This window comes from Pezoporus wallicus, unplaced genomic scaffold (genome assembly GCF_028554395.1).
Source record: "Pezoporus wallicus isolate ANWC-B61680 ecotype Strahan unplaced genomic scaffold, APGP_CSIRO_Pwel_v1 contig_6275, whole genome shotgun sequence".
NCBI classification, from domain to species: Eukaryota; Metazoa; Chordata; class Aves; order Psittaciformes; family Psittacidae; genus Pezoporus; species Pezoporus wallicus.
Genome location: NW_026636901.1, coordinates 863,922 through 886,201, shown reverse-complemented (window position 1 = coordinate 886,201; position 22,280 = coordinate 863,922). Strand labels below are relative to the sequence as shown.

At 39.1% G+C, this 22,280-nt stretch overlaps 1 protein-coding gene across 1 annotated transcript; it reads left to right on the top strand.

Annotated features, from left to right (window-relative positions):
• The first annotated feature begins 4,086 nt into the window (after window positions 1-4,086).
• On the top strand, window positions 4,087-20,180 carry PSAT1 (phosphoserine aminotransferase 1). The gene is made up of 9 exons (XM_057402122.1): window positions 4,087-4,191; window positions 6,438-6,498; window positions 7,828-7,897; window positions 8,980-9,185; window positions 10,792-10,964; window positions 12,045-12,214; window positions 15,848-15,976; window positions 18,356-18,493; window positions 19,145-20,180. Exons 1-9 carry the CDS (start codon window positions 4,132-4,134, stop codon window positions 19,248-19,250), a joined length of 1,113 nt encoding a protein of 370 aa, XP_057258105.1. The 5' UTR covers window positions 4,087-4,131; the 3' UTR covers window positions 19,251-20,180.
• The last annotated feature ends 2,100 nt before the right edge of the window (window positions 20,181-22,280 follow it).

Below are 22,280 nucleotides of genomic sequence, written 5' to 3'. Positions count from 1 at the left end.
CAGGTTCTTCAGCATTAATATGCTGTGTGTTCCTTTTTCAAAGTTAAGACTCTAAAGCTAGTCACTGTGAAATGGTAGATAAAATTATGAATTCAAAAGTGTTAGGATTTGTGAGGTTAGAAATTACTAATCTGCTATTTGCCCCTAAAAATACCACAAAGAACTTAAATTGGTTTTTATATAGTATGTCCATAAGCAGGTGGCATAAATACCTTTTATGTTATACTACATAACGTATGTATTTGCTTTTCAAGTATGAATGTCAAAAATTTTAATTTAAAGCAAAATTGGCCAGGCAGTATATAATTTAGATAGGCATGTTTTTTTTTTCAGTTGTTTTTACTTAACCATGTTTGTTTGTTGGTTTGTTTTTTTTTCTTTTTAAATCTTAGTAAGAGACATGAAGAATTGACCATGTCATCACTGGTGCTGTTGTGTCGCACTCTTACTGTGAGAATCTGGAGTGCATACTTTATATATGGTTGAATGTGGAATTTGAAGTCAATAGAGATAATGTAAGTCACCTACGGAAAAGTTTTTTAAGGCTATCAATATCTCAGAAGTTTCAATGTTAACGCATTTTAATAAAAAGTAGAAAAAAAAAATAGGGTATAATACATACATTTTAAATTACTATGAAACCATTTAACCCTGAGATTGTATATAAACTGTTTCAACCTCTTGCTATTAGTGAATGTTTTACACATTTGTCTGTGTTCTTGTTTGACAAAAAAAAGCCTGAAATCAATAGGCCAGATTTGCTAGAGAACATGTTGCTGTTTACTTTAAAAAAGCAAGCATTTTTTTTTCTGCATTTATTTGGGCTTTCTGAAACTTACTTTTCACACTTCATAATTGCAGTTTTGGAGCTAGATCTCTGAAAAACAGAATAACCCCCAAACCCTTGTCTGAACTACCTGCATCTGTTTAAAATCCCGCTAAAATCTGCAGGTCTCACTAGTTTGCTGGACCAGACATCCCAGCTGCCTACTGACACAGCTGCCAGGTTGCTATGTAGTCAGCAGTATTTGTCTTTTAATAGTGACGTCAGTTTGTCGGTTTTTGTACCGAACAGATAACTCATGTGCACTTGCTCTCCTTGAGTGAGCTGGTTCTGTTCCAGCAGTGCTTGATGATGGGTTTTGTGTCAAGCATAATGTGAAGTCATGATGAGCCACATGGAAGTTCACTGAAAACTCAGAAACTTTATTTAGATATTACACTTCCTCTGGTTTTTTTGCTTGTTGTGTTTTATTTTTCCAGTTGCATCATAGTAAATACAGCAGTCTCCTCTTTTGTATTAATTATGCAAATTAATGTTAAACTGCAGAGATGTGTGGCACTTGAAGGGTCAGGTACTCTGTCTAATGCTAGAAGCCTAAAGCATTCTCGGAAGTCCTGGTTTACAAAAGCTTGTATTCCATACTGGGTGACTGTGAATACTGACATAATGAATTTCTGATTTTTTTTAATAAAAAAAAAATTAAATCATAATTGCTGGCAGCAAAATATTAAAATAGGAGAAATCTCAATAGAAACAGTACCCTGACATGGCCTTTACCATTCCTCTTCATTCTCTCCAACTTGGGTTGGAGGATAATAATCCCTTGCATGTAGTAAAAATGGACTATTCTCTGTTTAGGAAACTTTATGGTTTATACATCCTTATCAATTTTAATTACTTACCATCAGTGAGAATGTGGAATGAATTTTCTATGCTCTGGGTGGCCATGCTTCCAGCACAGTTGCCTTCTGTTTTCATGGGAACTGTCATTTTTCACTCCTGGTCAGGATGGGATTTTCCTGAGCCAAGAAACTGCAGTACCTGGTATTTACTCCTTGTGCTGTGAGCCTATACTAGCACTAGCTTGCCTGGTTTGTGGTTTTGTGTTCTAGCTCTTTGTGCTACACTTTTAATTCCCAAGTTTTAATTTACCTTGTGGTTTGTGCCACACAGTTAGGATTCAAGACCAGTCCTGCTGACGTGTCGAAGCACTTCCCTGTAGTAGAGGCCAGGCTGCCTGATCTGAATCACCAAGCTAAACTATTTCTGACTGTTTCCACTGCCTCTTACTACCTTTCCCCAACAGACTGGAGTTCAAAGGTGCCCCTCTGGTCAGATGTAGGTGGTCTGGGTTTAATACTGGAAAAAGCCCATACTAGGAGTTTTAACCCTGTTTTTGAGACTGGAGTAGAAATAATTGTATTACAGTTACATCTGTGTTGTTAGTGAACATTTTAATAGGCGCTTCTATTTAATTATGACTAATGATTAGAATGAAAGGTGTCCCTGCCCATGGCAGGGGGGTTGGAACTAGATGATCTTAAGGTCCTTTCCAACCCTAATGATTCTATGATTCTATGATTCTGGGTGTTATGGCTTGAGACATACTTTGAAAATACCTTAGTGTTTTGAAGAGAATGCATTGAGCCTGTAATGTATGTGAAGTTTGCTATTACCTGTTTAGAACTGAGGTAGTTTCTGGTGTCTGAAAGCAAGTTTCTTAAGCTAAAGCCATTACTGAAATGAAGGTTATCTTTGCTCTAAAACCACTATCTCTCTTTACAGTCTTTAAAAACATCATAAAACTTGCATTAAGATGAAATTCTGTTAACTAGAGACCAGATCAGGCTCTAAACTGTAAATTCTTTTTATCATTCTAGGTATGACCTGCTTGACAGGAAAAGGAACAAATTCAAGTAGACAGTATTTCTTCAGTGGAATAATTAATACTGAAAAATTACCTTTTATCTAAATCTCAGTATTCACAAAGTAATGCACATAAACCCTTTCATTTCTAAAAAAAATTGCAGATTTTATATACAGACAATGTTGATGATAACTGGGTGAACATTCATGGGACTAAAGTCAGGCCAGCATTACGGGTTACACTGGGCAGACCAAAGAGTCTGAGGGCTGTGCTTTATACAGCTACATACGAGAACCATGAATCTCATCCAAGGTAGCTGAAAATTATGGGACTCTGTAAAACACATCTGTTTTCAATCATACTTAATGTTTTGTCAAAAGTGATTTACTGCTACTGCCTTTAAAATAACTTCTGAAAACTGATTGTAAGGCAGTATGTCTCTCACTAGAACAGTTAGAAGGAATTGGATGAGCTAAAGTCTTTATTTCAGTTACAGCAGTAGTTGTATTAACCCTGTGTTTTCAATGAACTTACACCAAGGCATCTGTGGAAAGAATGGTTTAGTATTTAGGGATATTAGCCTAGGATTTAGCAGACCTCAAGGCAAATCCCAGCTCTGCTATCTGTTATATGACATTAAGTTTCACACCTCTATTGTTTTTAATCCCTTTCTATGAAATGAAAATAGCAGTTTGCTGGCAATGGGCTGTTTGGGGCAAGAGAGCACAAAAGCAGGTACTTCTTGGATTAGTGAAGGTAGGGATCCTGCTCCTCTGCCACGAAAGGATTTCACAGAATCATAGGTTTGGGTTGGAAGGGACTTTAAAGATCATCTAGTTCCAACCTCTGCCGAAGGGACACCTTCCGCTAGACCAGGTTGCTCAAAGCCGCATGAATCCTGGCCTTGAACACTGCCTGACACAGGGCAGCCACAGTTTCTCTGGGCACCTCTTTCAAGATGAAATACCGCCCGAAATTCATTGTAACTATGGACTGCTGGTTTTAACGTCTTGCGTATTCAGACACATCACTTTTGGAACACGCGTCCCAGCGATGCAGCAGCAGCAGCAACTGCATGGGGGAAAAACAGAGCAGTTACTTGTAGGACATGCATTCTCTTTATCTGTCTACCTACCCACCCAGTGAAACCCTGGCAAGGTTCACTGAGGCTTTCCAGGCATAAGGCTTATTTAAACCCCTCCCTTTCAGCCCTTGTCCGCAACCGGCCCCTTCGGCCTTCTCGGGCTGAACGGAGCCCGGCCGCGGGTCAGGGACCGCGGCGAGAAGAGGGGGTGGCCCCGCGCACCGCTCCAGCGGCCTGAGCACGCTGCCAATAGGCGGCCGGGGAGAGCCCTGCCCCTGGGTGTGTGCGGCAGCAACCAATCGGCGCGCCAGTCGCAGGGGGTTTATACTGGCGGGGCCTCGGGGGCGGCTGCTGGGCGGTGGCGGCGGCGGCGGTAGCAGCGGTGAGGGACGCGTCATGGAGAGCGGGCGACAAGTGGCAAACTTCGGGGCCGGGCCGGCCAAACTGCCGCGCTCCGTGAGTAGGGGCCGGGCCCTTTCCGCACTGCGGGGGGCGGTGGTGGGCTTCCGGCCGGACGTGTCCTGCCGGAGCTACGCGCTGAATGGGCTCTCGCCGGGGTGAGGCGGCGGGACAGCCGCCGGTGCCTACCGGCCGGCCCAACCCGGCTCCCCGGAGGCTTCCGCGGGCGCCGGGTGCACAGTGAGGGCTGGGGAGGCTCCAAGGAGTCGTGATAAAACAGAATTGCCTGAATTGCGGCGAAACTTGGTTTCTTCTCTCCCTTCCTACCCAGTTGAATGCCTTGTTAGGTGGGTTTTTTGGAAACTCTCCCTAATGTAGGTTTAGGATTGCTCGCCCCGAGATTTTTGTGAATCTGATCATATGGTTGTCGAGGAAGGGCTATATCAGCTTCTGCATGAGAAGTAAATCTTCGGATGTGCGAGGGTAGCTGTGTTGAGTGTTACTTGTCAGCTGATAAACAACATGGTAATTCCCCGAGAAGTCTTTGTTTAACAAATGTTAATGAGTGCAGTGTAGGCTCAACCCTCGGGAAAGTTGCATCAGCAGCTATGGATTATCCATCCAGTCACACATGGAGAGAGGGTGGCTTCTGTGAAACTGTGCATCTGATTTTCAACTTAAGAGTTACGGATTGTAGAGATCTTTCCTTGGTTTCTTAATTTCCTTCATAGTTTTCTTTCTTATTTTATGTTTTTTTTTTTAACAATTTTATTTAGGTGAAAAAAATATGCTGTGCAGCAGCGCTTTTTTTTTTTTGTTGTTGTTGTTATTTTGTTTGGTTTTGCTCTCTTCTCATTCTCCTGGGAATGTCCTTTGTAGGTTATGCTGAAAAGAAACCTGTTGTTCTGTCTTGAAACTTTGGTTTCAAAAGAGCTCTTTGAAGAACTGCTGCAGTATCCAGCTGGCTGCCACAGAGTGCTCAAAGCTGGACTGAGGGTTGGAGGAGACCACAGCTGGCTCCCTAGTATTAATCTGCTCCCTAGTATTAATCTGGTTTTCCCTCTGGAAAACTCAGTAATCTTACATGGACTCCTGTGTCACCTTGATTATTTCACTTTGATCTGGGCTTAAGTGCTCGAACTCGCTGAAGAAGGTGGACAGAGCTCTTTGTGGCTGTTACAAGGCATACCATAAACGTCTTTCGCAACACGTGCCAAAGAACATTGCTAACAGAATTGGATTTTATCAAGCAGTTCAATAAGCACTTTCTTCTAATAATCTGTGTGCCCCCTTTGACTTTTTTTTTTCCTCCTCTGACATGAATGCACTTGCATGTGAAACGTGGTGGTTAAAACTTCACAATCTCTTAACATGAAAAGCAGCATAGTTGTTTCTGGTTGACGTCTTGGTGATCAGCTGTTACAGTTGATAGGCCATGCAGATACCTCTGTCAGCAGAGGTAGATCTCTTGTTCCTGAAACTCTTTGGAGCACTTCTGTGGCTTCTTGGTAGATCCTGAGGTGCATGCACACAGTGCTTGTTTTGGTGGCTTTTCTACTGGGGCTCCCTCCTCTACTGCTAAGAGTGTTCTGACTGTCGCGCAGGAGCTTGCTGAAATTGGAAGCTGCAGATCTAATGGGTAGAATGTAATTCCACTTTGTTGATACTCAGGAGCTGTGGGAGAAGAAAAAACAACAGAGGGCTGAAGCAGCAGATTACCTGGCTAGGGCATTTATGAGTGTCCTCTGTCTTGTGGTTGTCTCAAAACTTCGCTTGATTTCTTGGTTAACTTTTAGTGGCATAGAGAAGGCTCATCCTCAAAAAGTATGGGGCTTCATTCTTGTCCTGTTGTGTCAGTTTGAGGTATCCAGTTCCCCATGATGATTGATTTCGTTTATGCTTTCCTGCTTGGTTGTCCTATTTGCACAAGTCTAGTGAAAGACACAGGGTGGAGGGGTGGGCATTTAAGATGCTTGCTTAGAAAGAGTATGCATGGAAGCATTAAGTGTTCTGTAAGAGGCTGGGAGTTATACCTAACTCCTAGAAATCATCCTGAAATCTGGAAATATGGCTATTGAAATAGTAAGTTAAAACACAGTCTCCACAACAAGCATTTGACTTAATTATGCTATTTCATGAAAAGCCTTCCACAACAAAATGATATTGGTGACCATACTTCTGTTAATCTCACTTAAGTGTCAGGTTACTGCAGTATGGAGCAGCTGGAATATGCATGATGCACCAGTGTCTCCAGATAGTGGAAAATTCCCTTAATTTATTTGTGGATTTTTTTGCTTTGTTAGGTATTACTAGAAGCACAGAAAGAATTGGTGGACTACAAAGGACTTGGTATAAGTGTTCTTGGTAAGCCTGAAAAATGTAGATTTTGATTTTTTTTTTAATTTAGACGTTTGACAAATTGTCTAATAAAACTTTTTCGTCTTGGTATTTAAACTCCTTTTCGTTACTAGTGACTTACTCTGCTACTCTGTATGTTCACGGAATATTTTTTCACACTGCTTTTCTACCATTCATCAGACCATGAAGTGGTACATAGCCAGATGTTTAGTGATACATAGAAAGGATTAGAGACAAAACAAAACTTAATCATATTGAGAACATTAGTACTTTTGGACCACTGGGCAGGGGTGTGGGAGTGTATTCATATATAGGTAATATATATAAAAAATATGTATCTAGAAAATACTATATGTGTATACACATTATCCACAGATATACAAATGCTATATGTGTGTATATAGAATCACAGAATAGTTAGGGTTGGAAAGGACCTTAAGATCATGAAGTTCCACCCCCCCCCCCCCCGCCATGGGCAGGGATACCTCCCACTAAACCATGTCACCCAAGGCTCTGTCCAACCTGGCCTTGAACACTGCGGGAGATGAAGCATTCACAACTTCCCTGGGTAACCCATTCCCATATATATAGATAGCATATATGGGATCTTATATACCGTGTGGCAGAACACTTCAGATACACCTGACGGGTAGCATCCTTCCCATTAGGAAGGCAATGCTGTCCTAAGGAGGAGGTGGTCTTCTACACCATATTGTAGCTGACTGGCTTTTCAGCTCCCGTTGCACATAACTTTATGCAAGAAGATGGTCAGCATTTTACTAGTTCTGTGAAACTGTTTGTTTGCTAGAAGTAGAATGTGCACTAGTCTGCAGGATTTGTATTCATGTTTAAATTGTATGCTCTTACTGAGGGAAGGAAGCATATGAATATAATAAAAATAATTAGTGTTAGTTAACCCTAAGTGTGCTTAATATTAGGATTACAGCATTAAGAAGCCTTGCAAAAAATAAAAGAACAAACCAAACCAAACCACTACACCTTACTCTATACTTTCTGCAGCATAACTAGCAGAGAAAATTGTTAGAGTGAGAAAAACTTACGCCTTTTTTTCACACAAATGTAGTTGTTCTTGGGGGTAGTAAGGTCATGTGGATGCCAAATGTGAATGGACTGGGTTTGGACAAGACTGGAGGTATAAATCTTGTTTAAGTATTTAGGAAGGCTCAGCAATAAAAATGGCATGACTTGAAACTGGGAATGGGACTCACAGGCATTTTAGGTCTATAGAGTAAAAGTTTTAAACCTTAACGTAATTTTAAAATAACATTGATGTATTACCATTTCGTTTCATGTTATTTCTTCTTTCCACCAAAGAAATGAGCCATCGAACCTCAGACTTCACAAAAATTTTAAATACAGCTGAAAATCTCATGCGCGAATTGCTGTAAGTCAGTTACTTCCTACTTATTTTTTGTTAGTTGCACCAGTGATGACTAATGTGGAGGCTGTGGAGACCCTTCCTTGAAAGCACTTGTTTATGGGGAGTGGATTGCCTTTTGTTTTAGATACTGTGTCTGACAGAGTATTAATCTTAGGGAGGACACTGGTCTTCTGTTTGTCTGATGCTGATTTATTTGGTTTTGATTAAGGGCTTTTATTAGGTTGAGACGCTTTTTATATGTCTACGACATACTGATTAGTTGCCTTTCTTATGAAACCTTATTTTTTGTCACCTTCATAGAATTAATGAAGGGTATGAACTTTCTTCAAGAGATAAGTGGAAACAATGGAAATCAGTTCTCTAGTGGTATAGAGGTGATCTGTATGTTACATATTTTAGAATTCTTGAGCAGGAGCCCTTTTCCTATTTGTAGTGTGACACGTTTTTCAAAGTTTGAAATAATTATATTGTATATTAGAATTAGTGTTGTCACAGTAGCTTACAATGTTAGTCATTGCGTATAAAAGCTTGACTGTCAATCGCAGGCAGAATTATTGGCAGAGGGGTTTCAATGAATAGTTTGAACAAGTAATTTTTATTACTGTATGGACAATTCCTTATGGCACTTGCTCTACATGCGCAGTTTACTATACAGTTGCATTTCCGACTGAAGGGCCTCAAAGCTGAGTTCTACTGTGAGCACTTTGTTGTGAAGTTCGTGGCCTGACAGAAAAGCCATGAAGCAAGCAGTAGACAAAATTACAAGTGAGCATTAATTCTACTGGACTATCTTCTAAGCTTGTGTGTACTATGATAGTAAAGCTACTCAGGAGTGAATTTATTTGCTGATATCCAAGGGGGTTGAAAAGCTTGTTTTCGTCAAATTTTTGCAGTAGAATATATAGCATTACTCTTAATACTTAAGTTGTTAGTGAAGACCAGTGCTGAAGTAAGTTAATGGGATTTGGCAGAGTCTTCTGACAGTGTTTTTCCTCTGTTGCTGTATGCTGTAAATGCATAATATCAAGTAGTATGCATTCTGTGTCTTCTGGGAATAATAATAGATGGTTATTTCTTGCATGCAGAAATGTACCAGAAAACTACAAAGTCCTTTTCCTCCAAGGAGGTGGATCTGCTCAGTTCAGTGCAGTCCCACTTAACCTTATTGGTTTAAAGGAGGGAAGACATGCAGATTATGTGATTACTGGAGCTTGGTCAGCAAAAGCAGCTAAAGAAGCAGAGAAGTATGCCAAAGTGAATATCGTTCATCCAAAACTAGGAGCCTATACAAGTAAGTTGAGGACTACCATCTGTTCATACGAATGCTTTGCTTTTTGAATCAGTCTAAAAAATGGTCCAACTCAGCTATTAGGTTATTCAGTGTTAACTAGGTAGAGTTGACTGTCCAGTACTCAAAAGATTGCCTGCCACATCTCCCCATGTTCATCACTGGGAGATGTTAGACGTCTTAACCTTCTCCACCAAAAGAGAATTGTGAAACTAGGCTGATCAGATTGCAGAAAATAAGCTGCAAGAAGCAAACGTGTATTAGTAGGGAAATGATCTGGGATGTCTGATTTTTTTATTTTTTGTTTGGTTTTGTTTTTTTTTTTACTTGAGTTCTTAAGCTATTTGCAGGGATATTGCAAAGTATTTCAGTTTCAAGTACCCTCAATGAGATTGCTGTGAAATTCAGAAGCATGTTTGGTATCTTAACCTTGTTGCCCCAGGAGATCGGAGATCTGCATTCTGTTGCCTACTTTCAGGGGTTCCCAAATACTTATCTTTCCCACCCATGTGTCATAGCAGGCAGTTAGCTCTGAAATAGAAAAGGCATTTCAGCTCTCCCTCTGGAACCTTATTACTGGACATAACATAATCTGAATGAACACAGTGTAGAAGGAAGAAAAAGGTTTACTGTAATTGAGGCATTAGGCATTTTTATGAGACAGTCTGTGTGAAGAACTTAAGTGTATAATTTGTATATACATAAATAATTCTTGGGGTAGGGATACCTGAATTCTGGTTTCTAGTCCTGCTCACTTGTCTTAGTTTTGGTGCAAATGATAGCATTTGAATTTTTGAGAGTGGCAACAGGAAAGGCAAAGAATATCCACATATGAGTTAGTATATTAACAGGTGATTAGGGCACAAACTTGGAAGATCAGTTTATACCCTTTGAGGCACAGGAAGGAATTCAACTTACAGTTTTCCAGTCGAGGGAGTGTATGCACCATTTGGCAGCTGTAGATAATGGGAGAGGTAGTAAGTAATGATGGAGGCCGTAACAGCACTTCTTCCCCATGTGTTTTGGAGGAGAGAAGAAAGACAGAGCAACCATTTGTTCTATGCAAAACCTGTTCTGTGCTGTCAGGGCATGCCTGTGTTTTGCCTGTTGACAGAGGAAATACTAGTTTTGCAAATCAGTTGCAAAGCTTAAATGGGAGGTAGGCAGATAAACTTATGTTCAGTTTGGGCAAGACTGAAATGCTTCTGGGGATCCTCAGAAATGCAGCTTTGAAGAACTTTGCCAGTGAGAATCTGGAGGATTCTTGGATCCAGTGCCTCAATTCTCTGAAATGCTGTTTTGTACCCCATGGCAGTAGTTTTCAGTCTGGGATTGCAAACCTGATTAAAATCCCTTGAGGAATAAGGGCTGATAATTTTCAGGCTGATAACTGAAGGGTGTTTGCAAGCTTAATGGTGGCTCATCACAGAATTTTGAGAATGCACTGATGTATTTCATTTGCAGATAAATTATATTTTCCTAATAACAAGATAATGAATGCTTTATACTGCAGAATCGTTGTAGGTTTGCACTTAAGTCTGCATTTTAGTTGAACAGGAAAATTCCTTATCTCCAGTGACCTTTGGTTTTCTTTTTTTGTCTGTCTCAGACATTCCTGACCCAAGCACTTGGAATCTTAATCCAGATGCATCTTATGTTTATTACTGTGCTAATGAGACTGTTCATGGTGTGGAGTTTGACTTTGTACCTGATGTCAAAGGAGCGGTCTTGGTTTGTGATATGTCATCAAACTTCCTGTCCAGACCTGTGGATGTTTCCAAGGTACATGTTGGACACAGTGGCTGCATAAAGCATTTTCAAACTTAAATGCATATAATTAGATAGTTTGAAATGTCTGAGAAGCTGGAGATGCTGAGCAGTGTGATACAGAACACTGTGTTTTGTTGATTTTTTGTATCTGATGGTGAATAAAAGATTTTGAAATTTAAAATTTAAAGTTTCAGATTTCAGTGTCTGCCTGTTCTTTTTTTTTTTATTTTATTTTATTTTTTTTTTCCTTTTTTCTGGTAAAATCAGATTGAACTATGTTGAAATAGTTCATGTTAGTAGCTGTCCAAGTTTGTCTGCTTTATGGTCTTCACTGATGCTGTAGCTGAAAAAGGTATCTTCTGAATCGTGTTTAGTCTGTAGATAGTATGTATGGCTATAGCAAGGTACTGTGAATCATGTTTTTGATCATGCCTCTTACATGGAAAATCTGTAACCCCTTTTAAGCTGATAAAGCTTCCTATGCCTCACAACTGTTGTGTCTGTTTTATAGACAATACAGAGACAGAACACAGTACTTGCTTGCTTACGTTTGTAAAGTGTGTTAGCAGTGAGAATTGTTACTGACCACTGAGGTATCATGTTTTACCTTTTTTACCTGTGTATAGCAAAAAGAATTGTTAGTGCATTCATCTTGGGCTTTCCTCATCTGCCTTTTTTGAACAGGTAGATTATATGATCCTCTGAAATACCAAATCAGTTGAAAATATTGTGATTTCTGTATGAATTTGTTTTAGTAAATTTGCTTGGAGTACAGTGAAATTGGGACAGGCTGCCTTGCGAATTATTTGTGGCTACTAAATAAACATTTAGCAAATCTTTGGGAAATTTATTGTTCCTCAGTTGAAAGAAGGTAGATGGCTCTAATAGTAGACATATATGGGATAACAACTGTAGCTGTAACTGCACTTTGAAATCAGAACTTCTAACTCTTCTTTGACTTACAACTTTCATATTTTCAACATGTTCTCCAAGCTGTTATGCTGACTTGTACCCTATTGTATAATGATACTGGAATATTAATCAGTTATGAGATCATACATATGCATGTAACAAGTCCTTTTCTTCTGTTAGTTTGGAGTGATTTTCGCTGGTGCTCAGAAGAATGTTGGCTGCGCTGGAGTTACTGTTGTAATAGTACGTGAGGACTTACTGGGATTTGCACTGAAAGAATGCCCTATAGTGCTGGATTACAAAACGCAAGCAGTGAACGGCTCTTTGTATAACACTCCACCGTGCTACAGGTAACTTGCCCTGCTATTTAACATCTCCTGTCGGGAAAGTAGCTGCACTGCCATCTGCTGCTCTTATTGAGAAAAGTTTCACAAGCTTAGTATTTGCCTTCAAGTCATTGATTCGTTGGTGTGTTTCATGGGAACCCTGTGGGAACATGGGAAGTGTCCAGCTACATGACCGTAGCGGTCTTTGAGGTAGCCTAGTAGGACTCAGCCATAAAGGACATAGTATTTTTAGAAGTAAATATTATGAAAGTTTCAGGATCCAATTTTGCCTTTTAAGAACTCTTGTCAGTTCAGTGGTGGTGCTTCTGTCATTTGCAAATAGGTAATTTGGTATTTAGTCTTGCTTCTTGAACACTCAGTACAGTTTTGATTTAATTTTTTCCTGAGGTTTTTCTCAGCCGTTGAACCTCCAGATCCCTATCTCTGCTGTAAATAATAGCAAATGCTGTTTTTTAAAAATATGTCTTCTAGCTACACCATTTACTACTGTTGGCTTTGAAATGAAACAGCAAAAGGTTGTGGGTTTTTTTTTGTTTGTGTGTGGTTTTGGTGTTTTTTTGTTTATTTGTTTGGGTTTTTTTAAAGGTAATTTAGTCATTGCTGTGTTTTAGTCTCTAGTACAACTTTCCTTATTTCTTTTCTACTCACTTCAGTCTTTGACTTGGCATCCAGAAATTAAACTGGTCTAGCTTCATAATCATTGCTAACAATCAAGATCATAAAATTGGCATTTACCTGGTAATTTAATGTATGCAAGAAGCAGAACAGACTGCAGGTTGCTCTTTTAATATTACTGTCTCCTACCTTATGTTAACTAGTGAAATGATGTTTTGCTACTGGAATGTTTAGGTGTTGACCAGTAGTTTCTATTCGTTCTTAATCTGGAGCATTTTTATACCAGTGTTCGCTAGAACAAATATTTTTAAAAAACAAATCTTCAGGTTTTCCTCCCCTTCCTCCCTCCCTCCTCCCCGTCCCACCCAGAAGTTCTATAAATTACATAAAAATTCTGGCATGTGTGAAGAAGTCAAGATTAAAAATTTATGTCAGACTGCATTATCAAATTATTTGAATAAAAAATAAATCTTTAAAAGTAGAACTCGTTAAAGTTAAGTTGCCTAATGATGTCCAACAGATAATAAATGCACTGTATAGGCATAAAGTAGAGTGATTCATGTGTATAAAGCCTACCTTAATGCCACTACTTACTTAAAGTCAGTACAATTTTAAGTGATACTAATTGTATTTCTGAATCTGCTGATTCTTACTACCTAAGTAACAGAGGCAGTTATCTTAATTTATCAGAACAGTAAATCTCATAAGCATATATTTACCCCAGATTTTACAATGCACAACTAGTTTTCCCAAGCAGTATGCATACTGTAGAGTATATAGTGCTGGAATGACATACTCTGGCTGGCACCATGTCTGCCCTTATCAGCTGGGTGCGCACAGTGTCCCTTAGGGCTGCTGTTAAGACAAGAATTTACCTTAAATGTTTCCAGATTTTTTGTAGTTTTTCTGAATGTTGCTTTAACGTGGGCTGTGTGTCTCTTTTCCCAGTGATTGAAAAGCCTATATTCCATGATTGATTATTTTCCTGACTGCCAAGTCCAGTGTTCTGATTTGGACACTGTGTACTTGCACAGCCATTCATGTTCTCCAAGTACAAAACTATTTCCATTTGAAAGGTTCTACTTACTCTCAGCATTTAGATCAGAGGGGAGCAACACAGTTTGGGAAGCAATCCAAGTTAAATTCTGCAGCTTTATTGTAGCCACTGCAAAGAACTTCTGAGAAGAAAGTGCTGCTTTAGATGTAACTCAGTATGTGTCAGTAACATCAATAAGTTAGTGAGATGGAGGGAGACTGAAAATAAAGTTGAACTAGCAGTTTTTCTCCTTTCATGTCACTGCCTTGCCAGATTTCACTCCATGCTGCAGACCCACATCGGAGTACACTCCAGGATCCAGAATGTAACACAGACTGAAATGTTGGCAGGGTGCACATCTGTTTGGCTTGGCTCTAAATGCCTGTTCCAGTTCCTGCAAGAAACTGGCAAAGCTTCTCAGTTCTTTCTTTCCTCAGCTCTTTTCCTTGCACTCTCTAATGGCCTGCTGGCAAACAAGCAGGAAATATTAACTGAATTTGCAAAAGCTACTTCAGCAGGATGTTAAGTAAAATTAAATTAAGGTGATGCTAATGGCTTTAAACTCTTTGCACTATAGAGCTTGACTCTTTGACCCTAATCTGCTTTGCTAAAATTAACAATAGATTTGCTATAAAAATCTCATTTCCAAGCTCCAGAATGCATTTTGCATTTAAAATTGCTCCAGAAACATTACTTTGACATGAAAGAAGGATAAAAGATTTCAGCTGGCTGGGTTTTGTGGATGACTCTAAGGCTGACTTCTTTAAACTTTACATACCCAAGAAGTTTCACTGAAGGATGTGAGGGCAAGAGGTGAATGTAGCCCTCTATTTTTGGCAAGGGCATAGGCTTCACTTAAATCTTTTACACTGGGGTAGTTGATAGTGTGCTGTCATAAATGTATCAGGATTCTGCTCTTAAAGCCATAAGGTGCTTTGTGTAAAAGTCAATCTGCAGTCTTTCTGCAGTGTTCAAAGATTTGATGCTGGCATCCCCATAGAAATAAAAGTAGCAAAGTTTCAAGTAGCCTCCTGCTATGTTTGTGTAGGGAAATGTGTAAGGTAATGTTCTCTGAGCACTCCCTTGGAATCTGTAATGAAGGGATTAATAAAAGCAAACTTGGGGATATGCCATAAAAACTTGTGAACGTTTTTGTTTAATGTGAAGTGTTGTAGTTGTGGGAAATGCCTAGCCTTGAACAAGCTGAGTTTTGTAGCTAAAGCACAAGGGCAAAAGGCCTCAGGGAATTTTTTATGTGGCACTTATTAACTAGCATTGAAACACTAAATACACCCAAGGCATCTGGTGCCAGGAGGCTTCCAGATCTCTACTTAGAACTTGAATGGTAATGAATAATCAAGTGTGGTATATCATTATTTGTTTCACCAAACTTCACTGTTCATGTGGGCAAAAAGTCTTTTTAGACATGGGATTATAATTTTTATTTTCGATGTTTGAAAATACGATTAGATTTCTGGTATTATTAGTGTACATACATTTGAGGTTCACTGCTGTATCTTTGCTATAGTAGCCATGCAGGGTGGATGCTACTCGCTTTTGCACTACCTCTGGCTCTTTCTAGGACTTGACAGACAGTTGTGTGGTCAATGAACTGGCAGTCACTGCAGCATGTCTGGGGATGTCCTGGGGAGCCTATCAGGGCTGCAGGAAACCTGCAGGACTTGTCCATCTGTGATGCCAAGGAGGAGGTTTGGTACAACAGATTTGTGTAGCATTTGAATTTCTTTATCTGTGTTCAAAAAATACTGCCTGCTTGAAATTGTCATTATTTCTAAAATACTTCAGACTCTGGGTTGTTAAGCACTCTAAAACCAAATATATGGTTTTGTTACTGAAACAGTTTGTGAACTAATAAACAGGACTGTGATTTTTGTGGGGTTTTTATTTAGGGGTGTTTTTTGGTGGTTTTTTGTCTTTTTTTGTTATTTAGTAATCTGACTGAAAATTGTTCTTTCCTTTTGTAGTATTTATATCATGGGACTGGTACTGGAATGGATAAAGAATAACGGTGGAGCTGCAGCTATGGATAAACTTAGTTTAATCAAATCACAAATGATTTATGATATTATAGACAAATCTAATGGATTCTATGTGTAAGTTCCTGTGCTTTTCCCATTGTTTTCGACATTTGTTGCAGAGCCAGACATTTGTAACTTTTAAGAACCTGGTTGCAGCATATTTTTAATGTTACCTTTTCAGTATATAGAAATTCGTGTAGGATTACTTGTGTAAAGCATTCACTTGGTAACTGTTTGTTCAAACTATTCACTTGACAAGGATGAGTCTCATTCCAGTAGGAAGCTATTTCAAGTTATCCTGTATAGGTCAGCTGTAAAGCATATTAGTAATCTATGTTCTAAAATTAATAAAATAAAATTCAGGAGCCTAGGAGAAGAGTATGCAAAAAAACAGATACAGAGCTTGTGGTTAGTATGCTTACTGAATCTCTTGAAGGCCAAAACAGAGATAGTGGCTTGTAAGAAACTGCAGTGACTGCTTTTGCATCACGTCCTTCCTACTGTCTCTTTCAGTAGTCAGACTCTGCTTTTTCTTTGTCAAGCTGAGAATTTTAATCAGCTAATTATGCTGTGTTCTCAAACAGTTTCTGAACAGAAAGAGGCAGATCAGACCTAGATGTAGTAAAAATGTAACACAGTTTATTTTCCTCAGTTATTTTTTATGTTTTTCCAAAGCAGATTTAACCCTCTGATTTTTACATGTTGTTGCAAGGTATTTTTGATCTCATAGGACCAAATATATGTGTAGTTAAAAGCAGATGTTGTAGTTTGGAATAGCTGTAATATTTGCCAAGCTCAAACTAATAACTGACTGTGAAACTGCAAAATATTTTTCTTCACTTTCAGTATAAAATCCATGTTTTTGGGACATAATAACTTTCTAGCCAAAGTTAGGATAGGGCAAATTAAATTTGGATTTTAAATTAAAGCTGGCTGTAACCTTAATTGGCAGGGATATAGTTTCATTGTAATATTTAATACATTCTGCTTATCCATTTAATGAGAACAGCTTTGCCTTTAGCATTGCCATGATCAGGATTGTGGTCCTACTCTACTGAAATCCTGAGGGTTTTTCATAAACTTCAGTAAGCAATTGAAGCCTTGAAAAAATATTTTGTGACAAAGAGAAATCTGTTTCTGGCAGGCTGGTCTGTGAGGGGGATATGCAATGCAGTTGGTATGGTAAACACTGGGAAGGCAAAACAGAGCCATATACATCTTAATAAGCGATACCTTTAAGACTGGAATTATTTTTTGTTTTATCTGTGACTAAAAGAGAGACTCATCTGAAGCTGCTTTCTCAGCTGTAATGTGGCATGCCTTACTGGGTAAGCAGTGTGACAAACCAGTCAGCAAATGGAGACTTTCTTCCGCAAAGTGCTGTGTCCCATTTGCAGTTTACTTTCCAAAGTCTGTGCACTGACTGAGTTACACTGGATTGCCTTATAGTAACTGGATCTTCTAAAAGCTATAGCATAGCTACAGATTTGCAAATATGGGGATGCTCACATGCATAGCCCTTTTTGAAAAGTATTTTTCTGGTTGCATCTCAAGTAGAAAATTTGCGTAGGGAGATACAACTGATCTTTTTTCTCTTCAAAATGGATATATTTGTACAAAGGAACCAAGGGATGAACTAAAAAATAATGATACCCATTCTTTGTCAAATAGAATAATAATAGGTATGAAACTTGCATGCGGTTTATGAGAACTTATTCCTAATGAGTCCCTGTAAGAAACTACATCACAGCCTTAGGAAAGAATAAATCTGGAGGCTTCATATCTCCTGTGTAACTAGATGCACTAAAGAAAACTAATTAAATCACAACCCCCCACTACCCCCCTATTCTTACTGTCATAAAATAATTGAAGAGAAATTCTGCTTTAAACGTATCTTGTGTAGATTAAAGGGAATTTTAAGAGATTAAAGAGCTGTGATGCACCTTGTATGTTGTGGCCATGTATGCAATGCAAGATTTGTTTTGCAGATCTCTACTTGAGATGTTCATGATTCTGAATACTAATGTAGAAGGTGGACTGAAGCCACTAACAGAAGTCCCTAATGTCTATGGAAATTTCCTTCTTATACTTCCTTTAGCTTTGAGGAAACTGCCTAATAGTTAGTAAAAATTCACTTTACCTAATCTCATTCACCCTAGGGAATGTAACTGAGACTGTTGTGGGTGGGGTGGTGGTTTTTATTATGCCTCCTGTGCATTCTTCTGGGGCAATTTTCAGTATGCCAGGAGTTAATAAGTCTTCCACTTGCTGTTTCTGTTAGTATACTTGTTTAGAGGAAGGTTGCTTTCTTTCACAGAAAGTAATGACTTTTCAGCTATGGAGGAATGACTTTGGTGATAAACAGATGCAATTTTGCTTTCTGAAAGTGTATGTAGCTGAAAATGTAAAATTAGCACAAAATGGATTAACCATCACATTCTGCAACTTTTCTAGATGTCCAGTGGAGAAAAAGAACCGAAGCAGAATGAATGTCCCTTTCCGTATTGGCAGTACCAAGGGTGATGAAGCACTGGAAAAGAAATTTCTTGAGAAAGCTGTGGAGCTCAACATGGTATCTCTGAAAGGGCATCGGTAAGTGTGAGCCAGATGAGTCCCTTTCCTGTGCAGAATAAACTGTTACTACAGTGATATAGCAGCAGGCTTGTGCATTGACTTACGAGCCTTTCTTGCCCACATGCTGTTCTTCATACTGATTTGGCATCATTTAGGAATAGCAGTCTGAGCGAGTCTGAGACTGTAACCAGAGACTGTAACCAGAGACTGCAACCAGAGACTGCTGGTGGCTCAGCTACTGCTGAGGTGTGGTTGGCTTCAGAGAGCTTTCTCCTCAATTCTGCTGTCAGTTTGGCAAATCTGGCTCTGTGCAAATGCCAAAGAAAGGTGACTCTTGAGGTCAGATTCTGTCATTGTATAAAGCTTTTCAGTATGCCTTGTCTACCTGGTTGCAAGAGCGCCTTCCCATGTCCGGTTTTGTTTGTGGGATTAAAAACAGTTTTTTGATGGCATAGAGCTACAGTATTAGGGCTACAAATAACTAAAAAGCACTGAGTTTCTCTAAATTGCAGGCTTGCTATGAAGACTTAAATGTTGCTTCTTATTCACATAAAATGTGGATTTTTACCCCTTTGGAGTAGGGGTAGGTTAAAATGTCTGTGAATGTTATTAATGTCTCTTTGCAGAATATACAAGACCTTTCTATTTTTTTTTCTGTTTTCAATTCAGATCTGTGGGAGGAATCCGTGCCTCTTTATACAATGCGGTGACTGTAGAAGATGTTCAGAAGCTTGCAGCATTCATGAGAAGCTTCCTGCAGATGCATCAGTCATAAATGCTGATGGGTTAGAACCATGCTGCACATCTATAGAATAAAAGCTAAAGGTTTTGAGAGTTACTGTGGTACCACACAGCTGTAGCGCACAAGTTATATTTTCTTCTAGTTCCTGTAGCTGTTTTAGTTAACTGCAAAGGATTGAGGCTCAGTCTTGCAATAACTTGCTAGCCTTGACTTCACTGAGGGTGAGGATCCCCAGACTGATCAACATTGGTTCCAAAAGTTGCAAAACAGTGTTCTAATGTGTAGTTAAAACATGAATAGCATTGTAAGATGCTATGGATCTGAGTCTGATTCTTGCTTCTAGTCACAAATGACTTCTTCAGCAATGCCTTTTTTTCAGTAAATGTCAGGAGACAAAATCTGTCGTGGGCTTTCTGTAATACTTTACAAATACCCTGTGACTGCACAGTGAAGCTAGAACTAATGTTAAGTATTCTCTAAGGACATCTAGTTCGTTTATGGGATATATTCCACCATCAGGAATATAATCCAGAAGTTAGTGTCTGTGTTCCTAACTTGAGGACTTTGCCTTCAGACTTCTGCTCCCATATTTGAAACACTTAACAGTTCCATGTAGTGATACCCATTGTGGTTAAAGTCTGTAGGACTGAGCCTTTCTTTGTGTTATCATTTATAGGTTTAAAGCTAGGATGCATGAGTCTGTAATTACAAAAATTTATACGATGTTTATTTCTCTATGCATTTTGTATGTTAAACTTCTCTAGGTTAATTAATTTTATATTCTTATTTTGGAGTGTGCGTATCTGCTCCTGCCAAAAACTTGGTTTTAATTTGTTAACCTACTGCCAAACTGGATGGCTGTATTCCACTCAGTGGATCTGTGACTTTCTGTGCACTGACTTCCTAGCCCAAAGCACAGCAGACTTTCTTGTTTGGTGCTTATAAAATGTCTTCCCTCTCTAATTGCTCCAGTGTTTTCTCTGCCTTTTCATTGCTTCAGTTCTGTACCTTTTTGTATGTGGGGATTTGCCCAGTTGCAGTAAATACAAGTCTTGACTCTTCTGCCTTTTCTTGACTCTTCATCACACTTTTGGCCCAACTTTCTCACTTACTCCTTGCAGACTTTGATAGTCTGGGCTAGAGAAGGAACTGTGGTTTTATGCAAAGATCTGTTACACTACCCGTAAGTTACTTTTCTTTCTCAGCTTGTGACTTTACTGCCATTTACCATATAGAGATAGTACCCTCCTACTTTAACTTATGTAGAAGATATCTGTTACTATCATACTGTTTAGCATTACTGCAGCTGCTTACAGACTAAACTCTTCGGTACAGGACTGGGACTTTCTTATTTTTATGTAACAATTTAATAATGATGATGATGGACTGTTGCTTTCTTAGTGGAACCTCACAGCAAGTCAGTGGAGTTGTGCTAAGGTTAAGTTACATCCCTATCTGAAAAGTCCTATACTAACTAGTGTTTTGCGATTTTTGTCAACTTAGTTTAATTCAAAGTAATTAAATAAATCTGGTGAAGAAAATAAAAGTTAGACACAGCATGCTGTGAAGTACCAGTGTGTCTGAAGCTTTTTTTTTTTGTCACTTTCTGAAGGATGAGAAGTCATTCATAATGTGTTAGAATTTTAGATTCCAGTATTATCCTTTTCCCTAGAAGGCAAGTTTCCCTCATTTATGTTTTATTTTTTTCTGAAAATGATCTTTTCTGTAACTAGCGTGGAAACAAGAGTATTACTACAAGAAGGCTTTGAGAACTATCTGTACCCTGCCAATTACAAAGATATAATTCAGGTTCCATGTTAAGCTTGCTAACTTTCTTAAATTCCACTCCCTCCAAATTTTGTATACTTGTTTTCAACAATAGCTGTGGCTTATATCTCTTTTCAAAAGCTAGTAAACCTTTCTTTTTTTGTAGTAGGCTTGCATTCCTTGTAGCAAGGACGCTTTTACCTGTGATTGCAAAAAAGCCTGCACTGCTGTATGCGGCTGATTCATCACCCAGCTGGAAACCTCTTTGCTGCTTCTTAATTGTGCCTAGCATCCTGTCAATTAAAGTCTTTTTTTTCTACCGAGAAAGGCAAAAATCCTGTAAAAGCAAAATGCAGAATGACTAATGTAGTAAGACTAGACTGAATTTCATGTGAGGGGGATGCAAAAATGCTGGGAAGACTGGAGCACGTGCTGAATGAGCTAGTTACCCGAGATTTGTTTGACTCATCCATGCAATAGTTCTGCCCTTCCAAGCTGTATCCCTGAAAGATGTAATCAGGGTATTGAGCCATGGTGGACAGAGAAATGCCACTTCCACCCATCAGATTAGTAGGAGGAATTTCCGCTGGGTCAATAATTGCAGTGTTTGAAAGTAGGGCTTTTCTTGGTGTGGTATGAATTCTCCTGAGGCACTTAAAGATGCTATAAAATGAAAGTACTGGTCTCATCTGAGTTCGTGCATGTAGGGAGAGAACTGTAAGATAAAGTCTTTTCAAAGAACGCTGCTTTCAATTCTTCTTCTAGTGAGTTGTCTCTACTGCATCTCCTGTACTCTGCAGTTTAAAAGTCCCTAGCCACCATCTAAAGCAGGCCTCACCTGGAGAGAGAAAGCTGCCAAAGAGGTTTTGTGCTCCCTCTGGCAAAGCAAGGAGTGCTTTTGTGCTCCTATGGCAAAGTAAGGAGTGCTTTACCCCAGGTGAGGAAACCGTAGATCAGGAAGGTACCCTATCCCAGGAAACTACTGTCAACTGTCAGTGATAGGGTCTTTCCATGGCAATACCACCTCTAAACCTGGCGTGAAAGAATTAAATAAGTCAGGTTTGTCACATCCTTATTTAATTAGTAATTCTAGTGGAGATAAATGATTTGTGTTGACAGCCTTGGCCCTCTGTCAGCTGAAACTCGGTATTTTTTCCTGTTTCTGTTTAGATTAATCATGTTTTTCTTTTCAACTTGCAACTAGTTTAATATTTTTAGATGAGCCCAGTGATATTTTGAAGTAAAAAGTGTAAGTCTATTTTTGACGTTCAAGTAACTGTTTGGAGTGAAACAGGA

Coding starts and splice junctions, on each gene's coding strand:
- PSAT1 (XM_057402122.1), top strand. CDS start 4,132: ATGGAGAGCGGGCGACAAGTGGCAAACTTCGGGGCCGGGCCGGCCAAA. Junction 10,965..12,044: donor GACCTGTGGATGTTTCCAAG/GTACATGTTGGA, acceptor TTCTTCTGTTAG/TTTGGAGTGATTTTCGCTGG. Junction 12,215..15,847: donor AACACTCCACCGTGCTACAG/GTAACTTGCCCT, acceptor TTCCTTTTGTAG/TATTTATATCATGGGACTGG.